General features: G+C 45.6%; 2 protein-coding genes across 5 annotated transcripts; both read left to right on the forward strand.

Annotated features, from left to right (window-relative positions):
• Positions 1-1124: 1124 nt before the first annotated feature.
• srrm2 (serine/arginine repetitive matrix 2) lies at positions 1125-9597 on the forward strand. 3 transcript variants are annotated; one of them, XM_068725614.1, is made up of 14 exons: positions 1125-1329; positions 2668-2919; positions 3257-3352; positions 3455-3640; positions 3907-3990; positions 4083-4151; positions 4233-4265; positions 4475-4591; positions 4726-4864; positions 4976-7011; positions 7348-8088; positions 8231-8302; positions 8581-8697; positions 9108-9597. In XM_068725614.1, the coding sequence occupies exons 2-14, from the start codon at positions 2672-2674 to the stop codon at positions 9121-9123; spliced, it is 3954 nt and encodes a 1317-aa protein (XP_068581715.1). In that variant the 5' UTR covers positions 1125-1329; positions 2668-2671; the 3' UTR covers positions 9124-9597. The 3 variants fall into 3 exon arrangements, with proteins under 3 accessions (XP_068581715.1, XP_068581716.1, XP_068581717.1); XM_068725615.1 differs by having other exon boundaries at positions 9111-9597; XM_068725616.1 differs by having other exon boundaries at positions 4086-4151.
• A 1322-nt stretch (positions 9598-10919) lies between these two features.
• si:dkey-16l2.16 (ras-related protein Rab-35) lies at positions 10920-17469 on the forward strand. 2 transcript variants are annotated; one of them, XM_068725672.1, is made up of 7 exons: positions 10920-11039; positions 12476-13186; positions 13979-14029; positions 14788-14911; positions 15002-15126; positions 15900-16024; positions 16240-17469. In XM_068725672.1, exons 2-7 carry the CDS (start codon positions 13132-13134, stop codon positions 16387-16389), a joined length of 630 nt encoding a protein of 209 aa, XP_068581773.1. In that variant the 5' UTR covers positions 10920-11039; positions 12476-13131; the 3' UTR covers positions 16390-17469. The 2 variants fall into 2 exon arrangements, with proteins under 2 accessions (XP_068581773.1, XP_068581774.1); XM_068725673.1 differs by having other exon boundaries at positions 12498-13186.
• The last annotated feature ends 462 nt before the right edge of the window (positions 17470-17931 follow it).

Genomic DNA, 17931 nt, shown 5'->3' on the forward strand with positions numbered 1-17931 from the left:
TGCCATTCTCGATGCACCATTATGGACATATAGTAGGGTTTATTTAGATGTTAGATGTTTCTCTACGGGCAGTAATATCCCACCTTTAGATAATAATATATATATAATAATAATGATAGATATAATAATAAGAAGAAGAAGAATAGATCATATATAATAATAATAATAATAATAATAATCACAACATTTAATGGAATACAATACATTCAGCTAAAATAAGGACAACAACGCTGGTAAAGAATAGACAAGACAATTAACCTTATTAAAGCATTCTTGGTCTGCTATTTTAATTAAATACAATGCAACAAAAGAAATGAACTTAAGGGTATGTTGGACTGATTTAGAAAACGTTTTGACTCTTGTTCCGTGTTTGTAAAAGCATATTATTTGTGTTTTAGTCTTCCTTTACATTTCTCAGCAAGAATTAATAGCAGTTCTCTCATTGGCCACAGGGGGTCGTGTTTCTCAACAAGGTGAACCTTCTTACATACAGTCTATGGGTGAGCCTTGAGAACCACTAAAGTCTGTTTCTGTTTGTCCTTAGTTCACATAGCACTCACTTTTTTTTGTTGCACTTTTTGTTTGTTGTTATTTTTTTGTTCAAATACATTACACTCCTCTTAAACCTCCAAAAACTGTAACATGTCGTCAAACACAATTTGTTAATACAATATTTACTCTGAGAACTTAAAATAACGTTTACATTTAAAGATGTCTCTCGATTCTTTGGTTTGCAAAGTCCAGCTCCAATAACAAAACAACTAACAAAAACATTATTTTTTTCCCCCTTTTTTTCCCTTCAATAATAAATGATTTAACAACAATGATGATGACATCATTGATGATGATAATCACTATTGTTAAAATGTGTATACATAACATAATGAGTATTATTATTATTATGATAATTATTATAGTGACAAATATGACAACATTTGCAAGACAGGTAGTTGAGGTGGCAATGCTGAGAGTAACAATATCCACTACTAAGCAAAAATAATAATTTCTCATTTCCATTTAAGAGAGAGCCTAAAAACGCTTCCTTTTTTTTTTTAATGTGAATACAAATTAAAAACTGTTTTCCCTCCGACACCTGAACGCATCGCAGTTTGAACGTGCGTATGACGTCATCCGGTTTTCATCTCGTTCTCCCTTTAGGTTCCGAGATCAGACTAAGCTAGCTAGTTAGCTGATAGCTAACTAACGTTTAGCCGTATTTCTTTTACTTTTCCACGGTTATTACACAGTCTGTTTTAACGGGATATTATTTATCGACGATTATCCTTCCGACACCGTTTTCTCTCTCTCCACTCCCGGAGAAAACAGCTGGTACGTAACAAATACCTTAGCTTGTGTTAGCTTGCTAGCTTAAGATGGGAATTGTTCGCTGCGCATAAGTGTGGTTTTGGGCCTTTTTTTTAATAAACGTGTAGCTTTAAAATTCACCGTGTTGCTTATCAAACTTAAATGAGAACAGTGAGTTTCAGCCGTCTTATCCTCATCCAGTGAGTCTTCATGTATTATTTATAAGTTTAGTCTCAGCCTTAGTCATCATAAATCTACAGGCCCATTCTGACGCACGTGTTATTGCGCCTCAAAATCAATTTTAATTTGAACAAAAGGTATGCTGATGGATGTACATTTAGAGTTGACAGGATACAAACAAACCCACCCGAATGTTTCACATGTTTCATAATGTTTTTAAGCAACTACGATACGCTGCGAGGAACCTGACACACGTTGTACATTTTAAGTTGGTTGTTTTGTGTTTCAGTCATTTCTGTTCTACTGTCTAACGTTACTGTTTCTGTTCTTATTGTGAGCTACCTTCATACAGTGTAGGACTTAAAACACAGCCATGTCAATGATGTGGAATCACTCCTGGTTACTTTATGTCAGCCATCTTAGAATACAAAGTCTCTCAGTATAATAAAATGCTTAAAATGGCAAAACTTGTGCTTTTAACTGCTAAAACCAAAAGTTAAAATACACAATTTAGCTGTAATGACAGGGATACTGGTTCTCAGTTTGTGTGCTTTGTATTCTGGAGACGGTAGAATAAGATGTTGGATATCGTTGTGGCTGTAAGGAAGACACATGATGACCAAATGCAGGCCTCAGAAAAGCTCTCTATTATGAACCGCTTTCTAGCTGCTCTTAACCAGTCATGACAGGAGGACTTCCACCCTGCAGTAACAGAACGAGCAGGGACCCAGGGAACAGACACTGAATAATGCTCTTTTTAAATTATTTAAATCCGTTTTGTTTTCAGTACGAAGCCTTTTGTTGCATAATGTAAAAATCTAAATTGGACAATCAGACTCCTCTGTTGTAGGAGCCAAACTATGGAACTGTCTACAAAATGAAAATCTATCATACTACTGTTTTTAAATGAGGTATTAAATCATGGCTTTAAGAGAAACCTTGTTCTCACACCTACTGCCCCTGTAGTCACACCTGTATGTTGTGTATGTAGCTTTATGAATGTATTTTCTCTTTATTTACTGTTTAACGTTGTTAGAGTAGCCTGCTGTGGACATGTGTTGTAAATGAGTATGTTGCTACAGACACTAAACACAGTGCATCTGGTCCTTGTGCTTAAAAGTATATGTTGTCCACATCAAGTAAACTAAATCCTATCCCCGTCCTTATCTCCATGTTCTGCAGAACCATGTACAATGGGATTGGCCTGACGACTCCGCGGGGCAGCGGCACCAACGGCTATGTGCAGCGCAACCTGTCCAGCCTGCGGGTCAAGCGGCCGCGGGACGAGCGCGGCGGCGAGCGGGACGAGAAGGACCGGGAGAGGCTGGAGAGCCAGCTCAACAGACAGCCCAACGCCGACATCCTGGAGCACCAACGCAAGAGGCAGCTGGAGGTCAAGTGTGCCGAGCTGCAGGACATGATGGAGGAGCAGGGGTGAGGCGTGCTGTGTTTCCTCAGGGCTAATCACACTGAAATAAATGACCCACTGCTGGCTGCGTCTGTGGAGGTTCTTCTAAATGATACGTCCAGACTGCATAGAGTTGTGTAATGTTTAAACCTAGGTCCACTGTTTCCATAAGTATTGTACAACTGGTTTATTGTTATGGAGATAGGTTTATTAATCCATATCCTACTGCATAACAAGAAGCTCCAGTAGACGGTACAGTGGCAGAGAAATGAGAACACGTGAAAGGTTGTTGCTTTCTGTTTGTGTGGAATAGTCTCGTACATAATGTCGTCCTGTAATCCTGCTCTCTGTTTGGGTCGTCAGGTATTCAGCTGAGGAAATCGAGGAGAAGGTGAACACTTTCCGTATGATGCTGCAGGAGAAGGAGGAGCCGGCTCCCGTCGCCTCCGACAGACCAACGTAAGTAACAGAAAAACAAAGGCCGTGCCGCGCCGCAGTAAGTACCCACAGCATCGGTCACAGTGTCAGTGATGCACCGCCATGCGCTTGGTTTCCTCTCAGGGCCACAGAGACTCATGCTCTGGCTGCAGCCAACCAGCAGAAGAACGACCGTCTTCGCGCCGCGTTCGGCATCTCCAGCGACTATGTGGACGGCTCGTCCTTCCACGCCGACCGCAAGGAGAGAGAGAAGGAGAAGAAGGAGCAGGAGCGCCTGGAGAGGGAGAGGCAGCAGCAGCAGAAATATACGTAAGCAGGACAGAACACACACACACACACACACACAACACGCTGGACAACAGGGCTCAATACAATGTACACATTTACAGTGTTTGTGGAACAAAGAAAAGGAGCAAACATTCGATATACAGTGAAACAGCTGTACGCCTGTCCTATTCTGCGAATATAAAGAATATGTTATTAAAGTCATGTTGGGCGGCGAGTGTGACCCGTTCACTCATCACTCGGCCTCCTTTCAGCCGCTGACTCGACGTCTGCTGCCTTTGCTCTCTCAGGTTGGTGGAAGATTCCGATCATTCAGATTCTCCTCCCAAGAAGCGCAGTCGGAAGAAGAAAAAGAAGAACAAGAACAGAGACAGGTGAGAGAAGGAAGGCGACGAGAGCAGAACGCGTCCCGACAGCGAACAGACGGTCTTGACAGATTTTATTTCTTTTTTGTTCCGTCTGTCAGCAGCTCAGAGAGTCAGTCCCCATCTCCTCGACGAGAGAAGAAGAAATCCAAAAAGAAGAAAAAGAAACGGTATTCCGTCACGCTATCATCAGCATATAGTTCATTATTTCACGTGTGAGTGTGTTGCTGACTGGACCTCTTGTGTTTCAGTGAGATGTCAGAAGAAGAAGAAGAAGACGACAGGTCGGTGTTTTTAAATCAACCAGCAGAGCATTGCTGCTTTGTTCTCCCTCTGGCACAGTTCATACTGTGAATACAACTTGTAAAAGCTAAATATATTTCCTGGATATTGTTTTTATCACCAAACCTGCTTCTGTTCTACATTTAGAAGAAACGTTCTGAGTAGAAACGGGACTGTGTGTAACGTTCTGTCTCCTCTGATCCACTCTCAGCTCTTCAGACGAGAAGCAGCAGGAGTCAAAGAAGAAAAGCAAGAAGAATCAGAGTCCAAGTCCTCCGAAAGCAAAGGCAGTGCGACACAGAAGCTCCTCCTCCAGCTCAGCTCACAGGTATGAGATGATGAAGATGATGATGATGATGAGGAGGAGGAGGAGGAGGAGGAGGAGCTATAAACACTGTTGCTGTCAGACATTTTTGGACTAGTTTGAATGTACTGAACTTTTTTTGTCACGGGTATCAACAGCCAGTCTCCAGCCCCACTGAGATCACGTCAACAGGACCAAACTGCAAGAAAAGCTGATGAAGGAAGGAAGGGGAGATCACCGGAAAGAAGGAGGCGAGGATACGAGGAGAGCAGTCCACCTCATCAGGGAGGAAAAGGGGTAAGGATGAAGACTTCAAAACCTTCTGTTGGATGTTTCTGTTGCTCATAGTATCCCAAACTAGATTGAACCCGATTCATTCTGTTCTTCAACAAATCTGCCCTCTTCTAGAGGAGGCCCAATCTTGAGAGAGAAAAGGAGCGGCCGAGTGACATGGAGAAGACCTCCTCCAAGAGGAGACATGACTCTTCATCCCCTTCTCCTCCACCACCTCCACCGTCAGAAAAGAGCAGGGAGAGGAAGAAAGGGAGGCGTTCCAGGAGCAGAGAGGTGGAGAAAAGTAGGCGTTCCAGGAGCATGGAGAAGGAGAAGGAGAGAGGAAGGAGCCCCCGAAGCAGAGAGATGGAGAAAGGACGGCGATCGAGGAGCAGAGAAAACGAGAGGGAGAGAGGGAGGCGTTCAAGGAGCAGAGAAAATCAGAGGGGGAGGCGTTCAAGGAGCAGAGATTTGGAGAAAGGGAGGCGTTCAAGGAGCAGAGAAAGGAGGGATAAAGGAAAGGAGAGTGTTCCTCAGAGGACCAGGCATGACTCTTCTTCTTCCCATTCTCCTTCTCCTCCTCCTCCTCCTCCCCCCAAACAGGAGACTAGGAGGGAAAGGAGCAGAGACACTGAGCGGGAAAAAGACAGGAATAAACAGGACAAACAGACGAGACATGACTCCTCGTCCCCCTCGCCTCCCCCTGTGAAGGAGAGGGCTAGGAGAGAGAGGAGTGGAGAGAGGGAGCGCCGGGCTGAGAGAGGTCCAGACTCCAGGGCGACAAATGAAATGGACACCAGGAGAGACGCTGGTAAGAGACAGGAGAAAGAGGCGTCTCCTCTCCAACAGAACCACGACAGGAGGAGGGATGGAGGACAGTCCTCACCCGCCTCCCGCTCACCCGTCACCAACGGCCGCCAGAGAGGGAGGGAGGATGAGAGGAGGAGAGGAAAAGAGAGCGAGAGCATCAAGGAGAAGGACCGGCATCCGACCAAGCAGAGGGAACAAGACAGGGAGCGAGCTGAAGAAGGCGGCCGGAAGAGAGACGAGGACGTCCGGTCCACTGCAGAAAGTAGGCGGGACGGATCGAGACCCGCCGAGAAAGGAGGGAGCATCAGACCAGAAGCGAAGGAGAGGCCGGAGAAGACGAGGAGCCCTCTGAGGAAGGAGAAGCGTGAGGACAAGGAGAAGCAGGCTGAGAAGAAACGAGAGAGCAGCAGCAGCAGCAGTGGTAGTAGTAGTAGTAGTGGTAGTGGCAGCAGCAGCAGCAGCAGCGACAGTGATAGCTCCTCCTCCTCCTCCTCATCTTCCTCTTCATCCTCGTCCTCTGAAGATGAGGGCAAGAAGAAGAAGAAGAAGAAGGACACGTCAGAAGGAGTGGAAAAAAGCAGCCCCTTGAAGAGTGCACCGGCGGCCATTGGAGCTGCAGTTGAACGGTATTTAGCCAACGGCAGAAAGGAAAGCCCCGCCTCTGCTTCTGAGGGCGACGGGCCTCGACGAGCTCAGAGGGAGAAAGGAGGGGGAGACAAAAGGGAGAAAGATAGAGCTCCTGCAGAGAGCAAGAAGGGTCAGGAGCGTTATAGCCCCACACAGATGGACAGCCCCAGTCCTCCTCCATCCCCCTCCAACAGAGCAGACGCCGGCAGAGACGGCAACAGGTCCTCCACCTCCGAGGCCGAGGCAGAGAAGACCAGGGTGGAGGCCACAGCCAGGAGGTCCAGCTCCTCGTCCAGGAGGCCTGCGAGGTCCGGCTCCTCGTCCAGGAGGCCTGCAAGGTCCGGCTCCTCAGCCAGGAGGTCACGCTCTCCGCCCAAAAAACCCACCGCCGCCGCCTCTCCAGCACGTCGCACTCCACCGAGGCAGTATCAGGAACCACCGCCCAGATCCAGGAGACCTTCTCCTCCTCCGGCCTGGTCAGACCGGGAGAGGCAGAGAGACAGAGAGAGGGACAGGGAGAGGGACAGAGACAGAGACAGGGAGAGAGAGAGAGACAGAGACAGGGAGAGAGACAGGGAGAGAGACAGGGAGAGGGAGAGGGAGAGAGACAGGGAGAGGGACAGGGACAGGGAACGGGAGCGGGAGCGGGAGCGGGTTGCCGGTAGGGCCAGGCCCAGAAGCCCAAGAAGACGCTCCAGGTCTAGAAGTCCGAGGAGGCAAAGCCCCCCCAACAGGTAAGATTTGATGTTCTCTGTAATGTTGTACATGTTTTAATATTATATAGGTTGAGGCTTCAAATACGCCCAGTTAGCTTTTTATTGTTTACTTTTATTTTATTGTTTACATTTTGCAAAATATAAACCACACCAACCTGAGAGAGACTAGATGAAGATGTAATGTAATTGTCAGAAATACATTTGAAAGAATTCATTAAAATAATCACAGATCAGCTCGAGTTTTTAGGTTTTTTTGGATGGTGAAAAAAGTAAGTAGAGTCCTGAAAGAGGGACCCAGGAGATCAGAGACAGGGAGGTACGAGACCGACTGTCTCTAATACTTTTCTCCTCCAGGTGTCGGCGCTCTCCCTCTCCTCAGAGACGACGGAGGAGCAGTCGCTCCCTCTCCAGAGAGCGAGCCAGAGAACGGGACCACGAGAGGACCAGGCAGAGGGAGGTGGACCAACAGAGGGAGAGAGAGAGGGTAAAGGAGCCTCTCCTCCCAAAAGATGTCCCCCCACCACCACCACACAGGTCCTCCTCTTCCTCCTCATCCTCCTCCAGCTCCTCCTCTTCGTCTTCGTCCTCGCCTTCGCCACAGCGAGAGAGGAAAGACACAAAAGCACTACCGGAGAGGGAGGACGAGAAGAAGAGGGAGGACGAGAAGAAGAGAGGGGACGAGGAGAAGAGAGAGGAGCGAGGGCAGAAGGGTCGTTCCTCCTCCTCCTCCTCACGAGGTCCGTCCAGAGACTCCTCCCATGCCCCCCCCTCAGGTAGGAGGGGCTCCCAGTCCGACTCCAGGCGTCCAGATGTTCCCTCCAGAAGGTCTCCTCCGGCCGCCGGCCAACCAGAAACCAAACCCTCGTCTTCATCGCGAGGTCCGAGCGGGAAGCGGTCGCCGGTGACGACTCCTCAACCTCCAGAACAACCGGTCCGGAGTGAGAGCGCCGTGAACGGGAAGGAGGCGAGCGCCAACAAGAAGGCCACCAGGAGCAGCAGCTCCAGCTCCTCTTCTTCCTCCTCATCCTCTTCTTCATCCTCCTCTTCATCGTCCTCTTCAGACAGCTCAGACTCCGAAGTGGAGCAAGGAAAAGGGTAAGCAGGAGACGTACGCCAACATTAGAGAAATCAAATAACAATAGATCAAAGCATGATTTCCAGTCCCGCTGTGATCAATCATAAATGACTTACTAGTTATTAATAATTACCCGCGTTACTGTGTGTGTTCTCTTAACAGGAAGACAGTCAAAGCTCAAAGCTCTCCTTCATCCTCTTCATCGGAGAATGAAAAGGAAACGAAGAAGAAGAGGTAAGTCTTCCTGCTCCATGAGTCAGAGTAAAGTAATCTGTGTGTGTGTGTGTGTGTGTGTGTGTGTGTGTGTGTGTGTGTGTGTGTGTGTGTGTGTGTGTGTGTGTGTGTGTGCCATCATTGGCCTTATTGATCGGCCGTGAATCAGCAGCTCAGATAGTCTGCCATCAGCAGCTTTTACCTGCTGCGTCTCCAGGGTTCCTCCATGAAGAACAACCCTCTTTCATGTCACATGACTGTGTTACATGATGAACTGTACCGCTGTGTTTTCCTCACAGCCCCGCCCCCGCCGCCGCTCCTCAGAGGGTTCCCGCTGACTCGCTGAGGGATTCCCGCTCTCTCAGCTATTCTCCCCCAAAGTACATGAGAGCAGCGCCGCTGTCGCCGAGCCGCAGGTCTGTAGCCTCGTGGTGGAATGTGAGCGTTCAATGAGAGCGTGTGAAGATGTCTTTAGGAGTGTGCTGGTCAGTGTACACGAGTAGAAGTATATACAACTACTTCAATCAGACTTGCTTCTAGTTCAGTATTCAGAGTATGGAAGCTCCTGAGGGACAAACATCCACAGTCACAACTCTTGTCATGTTTGGTAAAAAGCATGACTTCATGAAATTGCTCTCTTGTCTGTATTTCTAGTTACAGAACAAACTTAATATTTAATATGTTGACGTTTGTTTCATTGTATATAACCTGCGCTGGTTGTTGAACTGTGCTTATTAAATGAAAGTGCATTTGTCAGCATAATGTATCTATTCCAGCAGTACAACAACTCTTCATAATAATACTGCTATGATTTATTTACTGACAGCAGAAAGAGGAAATGAAGCCACAGCTGGAGCTGCTCCTCTTCTCCTCCTGCTGGTTTCTCTGGTGTGAAGATGATCCTCTGTGTGGGGCTCCCACCCGAAACCAGACCCCCGACACTCAGCTATCAACTCGTTTGCTTTTTGGGCAGCGGTGACCCGAGGCTGGCTTGTACATTTTTTTTTTTTATTATGAGCTGAATAAAGAAAAGTACACATTCTCTCTCACACACACACACACACACACACACACACACACACACACACACACACACACACACACACATGCGCAGACGCAGTAAAGTAAAATGTAACTTCAACAATGTTCCTCCGTACTTGTACTGTTTTGTTGCGTTATACCTGTAGATATGAGCGGTCTGTATTTTGATTATTATCGTTGTAACAGATTCAACTTTCCATTTAATGTGAGCAGAAACTGAAACGTGGTTAATTTCTTTGTTGAAAATGGTTAATAAACGACAATTGTACATTTTATTTGTGTGTGATTTTTGTCTCCATGTGTTTATTGTGGAGCATCAAACTTAAATGGGTTTGGTAACGTTCACTGTGTATCACAGCCGGAGCCATAGACGTCCATTCAAACATCAGTTAACCTCACTGTTCCTCCTCCATCACCATCAGAACACACTAGTTTATGTTGACCAGTCACACGTACAATTACGCCACCAGATGTGGATTCATCCACCGCTGAAAATAGTCCCCAACAAATGCTCTATTCCCTCCTAAAGACTACAGTGACGGCTGCTTTAGGACATTCCTCATGTGTCTTCAGTAGGTTGAGAGACAAACACACACTTTGTTGGTTTCTGTTGTATTATTATTATTATTATTATTATTATTATTATAATAATGTAGAATAGTTTTAATAATACCATTTATCCTTCAGCCTTTTAAAAGTAGTGTGAACCATTTCAATTTCAACCCAAGAACTTGATTTGAAATTCCAAATTTAAGTGGAATATTGTCATATTTTTTAATTGAATATAAAACAAAAATACATCTTCATTTTTGTGTAAACAATATACAGCAATTTAAATATTTGTGGTATTTTTCTTCTCATTTTGAGCAACTTAAAGATGAGGTTTAAAAGCGGTTTCTACTTGATTACATGATGCACATTGTGTTATTGATTGTGCTGCTTTAAACCCTCTACAAACAGGAGTATATATGCATTAAATAGTGTTATTTGAGATGTATTGTAATACAGCAGTTGACTCACTTCAGATTGTGATCTATTCATTAGGCTTCCTGACTGGTAAACATTACTCCATGATGATTGATGCTGGTTCAGCTGCTGTTGCGATGTTGAAACAGATTGTGACGTCAGCGTTTATGCGTGTCTTTAATGCCAGTTTAATTTCACACAAATCTTACACAATAGCAACAGAGAACTATATTTTAGGATATATCTTTTGTGCAAACTGAAGCATTATTGTAGCAGTGATGTGAGAGAATGTTTTCTACTCTTTGGTGGAAAGAACCTAAAGACTTAATTAGAGAGTACTTTGGATCTTTAGTTGTTTATTGCATTAATTAATTATTAACATGGGATAGATACTTTATTAATCCCGCAAGGGGACATGTTTTCGCTACAACACTAATTATGGTACAGATAAATAAAAAAAGAGTAAAAAATATTAAATATCAAATGCACAATATATACACAGTGATCGCTTTTGTTCTGTCTTCTATATTTATGGACCAAATTAAGGTTTTAAAAAAAAAAAAATCTAGTCAGATCGTACTATTGGATTTTCCCACACGACCTGAACGCAGCATCAGATGATGAGATTGGGTCATCAGCTGCAGACAGACAGGTGTGGTCGGCGGTGAGACATTCCGACCGGAGCGGTGATCTGAAAACGACGTAAACAAGACCCGGTGACGCGGCACCAAGTACAACTAGAGCAGCACAAGTAAGTTTCATTTGTTTTTAAAGGTTCGGTTCAAAGTTTCCTCCGAAGGACTGAGAAGTTTTCCTGACGTCATGGTGAATTGCGGCAGGCCAGCGTCACAGGCCGCGAGACCCGTCACTCCAGACTGCGTCGAGAAAACACTGAAGTTTAAACGTTTCTCAGCTGCTGAGCATCGACGCGCATCGTGTCAAACACGAATCACACGTTTTATGAACTGTTGTGGGATCCTTCCTACTCCGGCTGATTTAAGTCAACTTAAAGTTAAATAATATTTAACTTATTTCGCTTTTTATCAAACCGCGCCCGTGCAGTAAAATAACGTTAACCAGCGACGGAGCGTCACAGTAGCCAAAACTTAGGTGGTAATTGAAAGAGTTTTAACGTCCAGATAAGAGCATATTTGTGTTTTTAAAGTGTGCCGAATTGAAGAACGTGAAGTAACTCGTTACCAATATATCAGTAAAAGTAACAAACGGGCTTAAAACAGTATCATTACATCCGATACCCGACAAATAAGAGATTTCAACCGGAAGTTTGGCGCATCGTTCCCTCGATGCGAGTTGTTGGTCAGCGTTGTTCACAAACCTCCCCGTTAGTCTCAACTACAGGCGAATTAAACGTTAGTCTCACTGCAGTTCAGTTTAATGTCGACCGTCCGTTAAACTGGCGGTGCTGCTGATGAGCGTTCTGTTGACCGGTCGACCTGTAGAGCCACTGGTCGAGGTCTCGTGTTCTTACACCAGACCACCTTCACAATATGTGGAAATAAACCTGCTCGTCCATCGTTAAGTGCTAACAGCCCATATTAAATTAATTTTGAATTGTTTGTCTTAAACAATAGGTGTCCTTCTTCAATTCGTCATATCTAGATATATAATTATGTATTGATTTCAAACTTTTAGTCAATAATTAGCTGAACTTAAACGTGCAGATTTGGGGGATTTCAACAGTGCATTGATGACTAATGCAAGACTCAACACGATTTAGGATTTGTGTATTTAACAAGGCGTTTTATTATTGTTGGCATACAAATCATAATCAAGGTCCTGCAGGTCTTCCTGTTTTCATGGAAAATTGTCCCAACGTCAGTGAACCTAACTCTCCAAACTCCTCTCAGTGTAAGTCCTGATTTATCTCAGTGAGCCATGAGGAGACAGTCAGGCTGTTAGGAGGAAGTTATATTTAGTGACTCAGCTGTTGTTTAAGGAGCAGCAGGAGGACACACAGCACCCACAAATGAACTGATAATCACAATGACAATGTATTTTTAGTAAAAGTACAATAGCTACCTCTGAGATGTAGTGGAGTGAAAGTATAAAGGGACTTTGTACTGAAGTACAGTACTTGTAAATGTATTTTGTTCCACTGCTCAGTGGTTAACGGTCTGATTTGAAGTGTTTTCCTTTAACTTCTTCTTTTCTCTTTTCGTTGTTCAGCACCTTTTTTTTTTTTTTAAAGTGGGCTGAAGAAGTGAGATCTCATCGACGTCTCACCCAAACACCAGAGGAAGTGAAAAGAGAGATCAGAGACGAGCTGAAAGGAACCTGAACAGAGGAACGCCTCAGTTCCTCGCTGCTTTATTTTATTTTGAAGGGATGGAGTAAATGACTATGAAGCCTGACGTGTGCGTGGCCTTCATCTGTGAGGACGCAGTGTGACTCAGGGAGGGAGCGTCCACGCTGCACTCACACCACTGTGAATGTAAGAATCGATGAGTCGTCACAAGTTGGAAACCCCCCCCTCCCCCCCCCTCTGGAGCGTCATTGGGTGGAACTGGAACTAAGGTGGAACCACGCGGCCGCATCAACCATGAACGCAGAACTCTGCAGCAGCGCTCCGCTCTCTGCCGGCTGCCGCGGCTCCACTGAAGGTTAACGGGAGGAAACTCCAAAAGACTACAACCGTGCAGAAACTCAACTGGAATGTCCTCTCATTGGCTCGGTGATTTTGGGACAAACTCTTGCGCCGCTCTGAGCCCGTAGCGTTGGGAGGCGGAGGAAACCCAAACCGCTGTGTGGGGGGGGATCAGGACCGTCTCCTCCTCCTCCTATGAACGTGATTCTACTGGGAGATCCAGTGAGAGGCCTTCCAGATGGCAGGGAAGGACTACAATCATCTCTTTAAGCTGCTCATCATCGGAGACTCCAGTCAGTGCATCTCTTTTATGATCTGGTTAAGATGACTCTGAAGTCAGGTTGAGTTTGGAGTCCCAGAAGTGATCCTGCAGGTAAACCAACACACAGCAGAGGTTTCCAAGACCAGAGAGTCAACACTTAGAGCAGTCGCTGACGACTTCCTCCAGCTTCACCACCACAGAAGTCACGAGTGTTTCTGACTCGGTGAACTTTGTAATGGAGAAACGACACTCAGCGGTCAGGACCGGTTGAAGCCACCGGCTGGTTCACTGAAACTGTCCTGTTTAAGGAAGCTTCACAGTGGTTTGTAGCATTAAATATTCACATTCATGGTTTGGCTTGTGTTGTTTTAACAAACCCTTTCAATAATTGATGTGATATTAATGTAGTTTATTGATGCTCTGACTCAGCGGGCAGACTGTTGGTTGCATTTGATCACTTCTGGGACTCCAAAGTAATCGTGGCGTTTTAATGCAATAGTTCCTCTATCTTGTGATGGTTGTAGAGATGAACTGATATTTCTTCATACTGGTTTGTCAAGTCTCCTCAGAACAAGTCTCCACAGGACTGTAGTCTCGTTGTTAATCACACATTCTATCTGGTTCAGATCTGAGTTCAACCTTCCCCCTACTTCTGCTGGTTTCACTTCTGCTCCTCCTGTGTTTTATGACATGGAGGAGGCCGTCGGTCAGGGTGGGGCGCTCCTCTCCTCTCTTTCAGTAAACGGAGACGGGCTCGTCGGTCACGGTCCTTCCCTGCTTGTGTTCGTGTTAATCTTGTCCCTCTGATGTGTTTTCCTCTCAGATGTGGGGAAAAGCAGCCTCCTGCTCCGCTTCGCAGACAGCTCCTTCTCCGGTGAGTCACCGCAATGTCCGACGACAGTGAACGCCTCGCGTTCACCGGCGGGGAAATGAGTCCGACCTGGACTCAAACCCTCAGTGACCAGGTTCCTCTTTGTATCGGGTCTCCTCGTTCATGTCCCTCAGGACAGTTTGGACAACAGAACGCTGACTTCCTCAAACACACTGGGGCCTCGTTCTAGAACGTGTTGGTTCTCCAGTAAGAGTCGCGTAGGAGAACTTTACATTCAGCAGAACTTTCTCTCAGGCTCAAAGTCTTCATGCGACGCTGTTAAACAATGTACAACGAAAGCAGGACTTCAACATAGAGCATGTGAGGCAGGACGCGAAGCCTTATATGGTGTTATTGTGGCCTTAATTATGCTAATACAGCTCTCATGAATCAAGCTGGTCGTACACACCGCTCTCTGAAGTTAGGAGGGTTTGAGTCTGACGTGACGAGCGCACAATGTTCCTGCATGAGGTCCACTCGCTGGATGCAAAGATGTGACACAAATGCTCTTCATGCTGCACAGTTATTCTGCTCATTGGACCGGCGCTTTGCATGAATGAGTGGAACCGAGCGGGGAGTTAGGGTTAGCATGCTGCTAAGCTACGTAGTTTAATTGTCCTCTAGAGGACTCCACACGTACCGGATCATCTATGATGCATTATGGAGGAAAAACGACACGCATGTCAGAGAATTCTGTTACTGGAGTGAATGTTTTGCATAAGCAGTCATGCAGCTGTTGGATGTCCTCTGGTCTCCTGCAGGCAGCTACATCACCACCATCGGTGTGGACTTCAAGATCCGAACGGTAGACATCGATGGAGAGCGGGTCAAGCTGCAGATCTGGGACACGGCGGGCCAGGAGAGGTTCAGAACCATCACGTCGACGTAAATATCCACGCGCCGAAAAACCCGGTTCTAGCTTTTAAGTCCAGGTGGCGTATCACTCATTCAGCTTCCTGTCTCCTTTTGGTCCAGGTACTACAGGAACACCCACGGGGTCATTATCGTCTACGACGTGACCAACCCAGAGTCCTTTGTGAACGTTAAGAGGTGGTTGAACGAGATCTCCCAGAACTGTGACAACGTCTGCAAGATCCTGGGTGAGTCCACCCTGTTGACGTCCGTCTGAAGGATTCTAATGTCCAACAATAATAATAATAATAATAATAATAATAATAATATACACTGTGTTCATGGTGGATCACGTGACCTGTCCGATCCGCCTCTGAATGAATATAGTTCATCACAAATGTAAATCAACGAATCATGACCTCTTCCAGCGACATGAACGAGTTTGACTTCTGAGTATGAAACGACCCAGATCTTCTTCCTCAACCGTGTCTCCTAAGAGAAGGACACTCGTGTTTCCTTTGACTCCCTCAGTCCAGCCTGGTTCTTGTTCACTGTAATCTGTAATTACACCGTTTTGTAACGACGTCAAAGTAGCCTGTAAAAGCCAGCGCTCTTCTCGGGGGGCTTCATGTCCACCATTGGACCGTCTGAAGAGCCCCAATGCATTCTGGGCCGGTTGAGTTGGTCCAGTGAGCTCACGGCTCCTGCTCTCTGCTGATCTAGTAAACGTCCTTTCTCTCACAGACTCTCTGCAGTTGGAACGCTCTATAATTCACGATGTCATACTTCGTATTAGTCGTACGTTCCAGTGTTAGAAGTTGCTGCAATACAAACGACTTCCTGTGTTCTGTAATCGTCAAAACCAAATGAAGCGTGTTTATGTCAATATAAAAGTATGATCTCAATGAGCCTGCAGCTGAAGGAGCAGAAATATGAAAGATAATGGATCATATTCTCTCTCTCTCTCTCTCTCTCTCTCTCTCTCTCTCTCTCTCTCTCTCTCTCTCTCTCTCTCTCTCAGTGGGAAACAAAAACGACGACCCAGCCAGGAAACAGGTGGATACCCAGGATGCAGTGCGTTTTGGGGAGTCGATGGGGGTCCGTGTGTTTGAGACCAGCGCCAAAGAGAACATTAACGTAGAAGAGGTGACTTTAATATTCATATTCACTTATACACACACTTACTATTCATGTTTTCCTTGAATTAGTGAAACTGCTTCTCAAACACAAGCTGACTCAGATTGATTTGTTTGACATCTAGCTTGACGTCATGATAGTTCCTTCAGCTCGGCGGCGTATTTAAAGCGGCGCTGTGAGGATCACGCGCTCAGCGGCGCTTTGTTTTCTTCCTTTTGGTCTAGATGTTCATGGCCTTCACCCACATGGTGCTCCGGGCCAAGAAGCAGAGCCAGAACCGAGCGGAGAGGGAGCGAGAGCGGGAGAAGGACACGGTGAACTTCAACGCCCAGAGAGACCGAGACCGCAGGAAGAGAGGGAAGAAGTGCTGCTGAGCCCCGGCAGCACCCTCCCTAGGAGCACTGTGACCGGGGGAAGGTGCCTTAGTTAGGAGACGAGTGTTCCACGCTGCAGCTGTGGCTGTGGCTGTGTGAGACCACCGCTCATTCTTGACTGCAGGCAGAGGGACTCGGTCTGTCAGCACTGACTGCGTGAAGCAGCCTGGAGGTTCAACAGTTAAAGGATCATTCTGGTGTTTCGGCTCATTTACGACCGGTCGCATCTTAAAAAGCACGCTAACGGGCCAGATTACCAAAACGTGTCCCGGTGTCCTCGCTGACCCGTCACGCGTTTCACTGGTGCACAGACACTTTTGATTTGAATGAGATCGTGAGCTTTAAGCTGTCAACGGTCTACTGTAAGGTTCTGAGAAGGATGAATTCTGAACTAACCACTAACATCTGGGTCCAGACGTGTCTCCTGGAGTCACCAGGCGTCGTAACGCGGTGAGGACGCTCCGTCGGCCGCTGCTTCATCATGTAGTGGACCTCTTCATCCCTAGAGGAGGAACCTCGTGACCTTTCCTTTAGTGCCAAACATCTGTAAACGTCACGCCTGGCTTCAGACAATCCACCACAGAAGAAGACGCAGCACACGTGGAAGGTCTGCACTTCATCTCCTCGCAGAAGAAGAAGACGAGACGTAGACGACTAACTTTGATTTAACCGTAGTAACACAAAGAGAAGCTGAGTGATGTGAATGAGCTCAAACATCCAGACACACTCCGGTCCTTTAACTCCGACTAGTGAACCACTGCTCTGATCCTTTAGTCCTCTACTTCTTCTTCTTAATACAGTAACCGAGTTTTACCACTGAAAGGGAACTGGGAGCAGATGTTACTAAAAGTGTAACCATGACGCATTAACAGGTGTGAGTCTGTCTGTCTGTCTGTCTGCCTTACTTCAGTTAGAATGAGGCCAGTAATCATGGACGTGAGTGAGTGAGTGAGTGAGAGAGAGAGAGAGAGAGACCCAGTACAAGAAGCCCATACTGGTCATTACTGTTTTTTTTTTTTAATATAAATCCGTTGTCTCGATAATGTGTCCAAATCCAAATAAAGCAATAAATCCAGAGAACGTTTGCAGCTTCATATTTCCTCTCATGGTTCAAGTGTGTGTTTACATGATGACATTTTATTTTCACAGTCTGTCAATGATTAACATTGATTTTGATAAATTTTTAGTTTGTCAGATTTATTAAATTCCCACTTGTTACCGTAGAAAACAAAATGTCTTTCCTATAAAATGTAGTTTATAATAAACTACAGATCATTTTCCACTTTCACTGAGTTAAATCTTTAAACATCAGTCCTGACAGGACAGATGTTGAACCTGAAATGTGAAGTAGAAGTAAAAAGTAGAATGAAGACTCGAGAACCGACCGAAGAACAGGAAATGAAACAAAGTTTAGGACTTAATATATAACTTAATATATAATATATAATATATTTATAATATATATATATATATAATATATATATATAATATATATTATATATATATATAATATATATATAATATATATTATATATATATATA

This window comes from Cebidichthys violaceus, unplaced genomic scaffold, assembly GCF_023349555.1.
Source record: "Cebidichthys violaceus isolate CVI_PGR_0920_01 unplaced genomic scaffold, fCebVio1.0.p SCAF_36, whole genome shotgun sequence".
Taxonomy (NCBI): Eukaryota; Metazoa; Chordata; class Actinopteri; order Perciformes; family Stichaeidae; genus Cebidichthys; species Cebidichthys violaceus.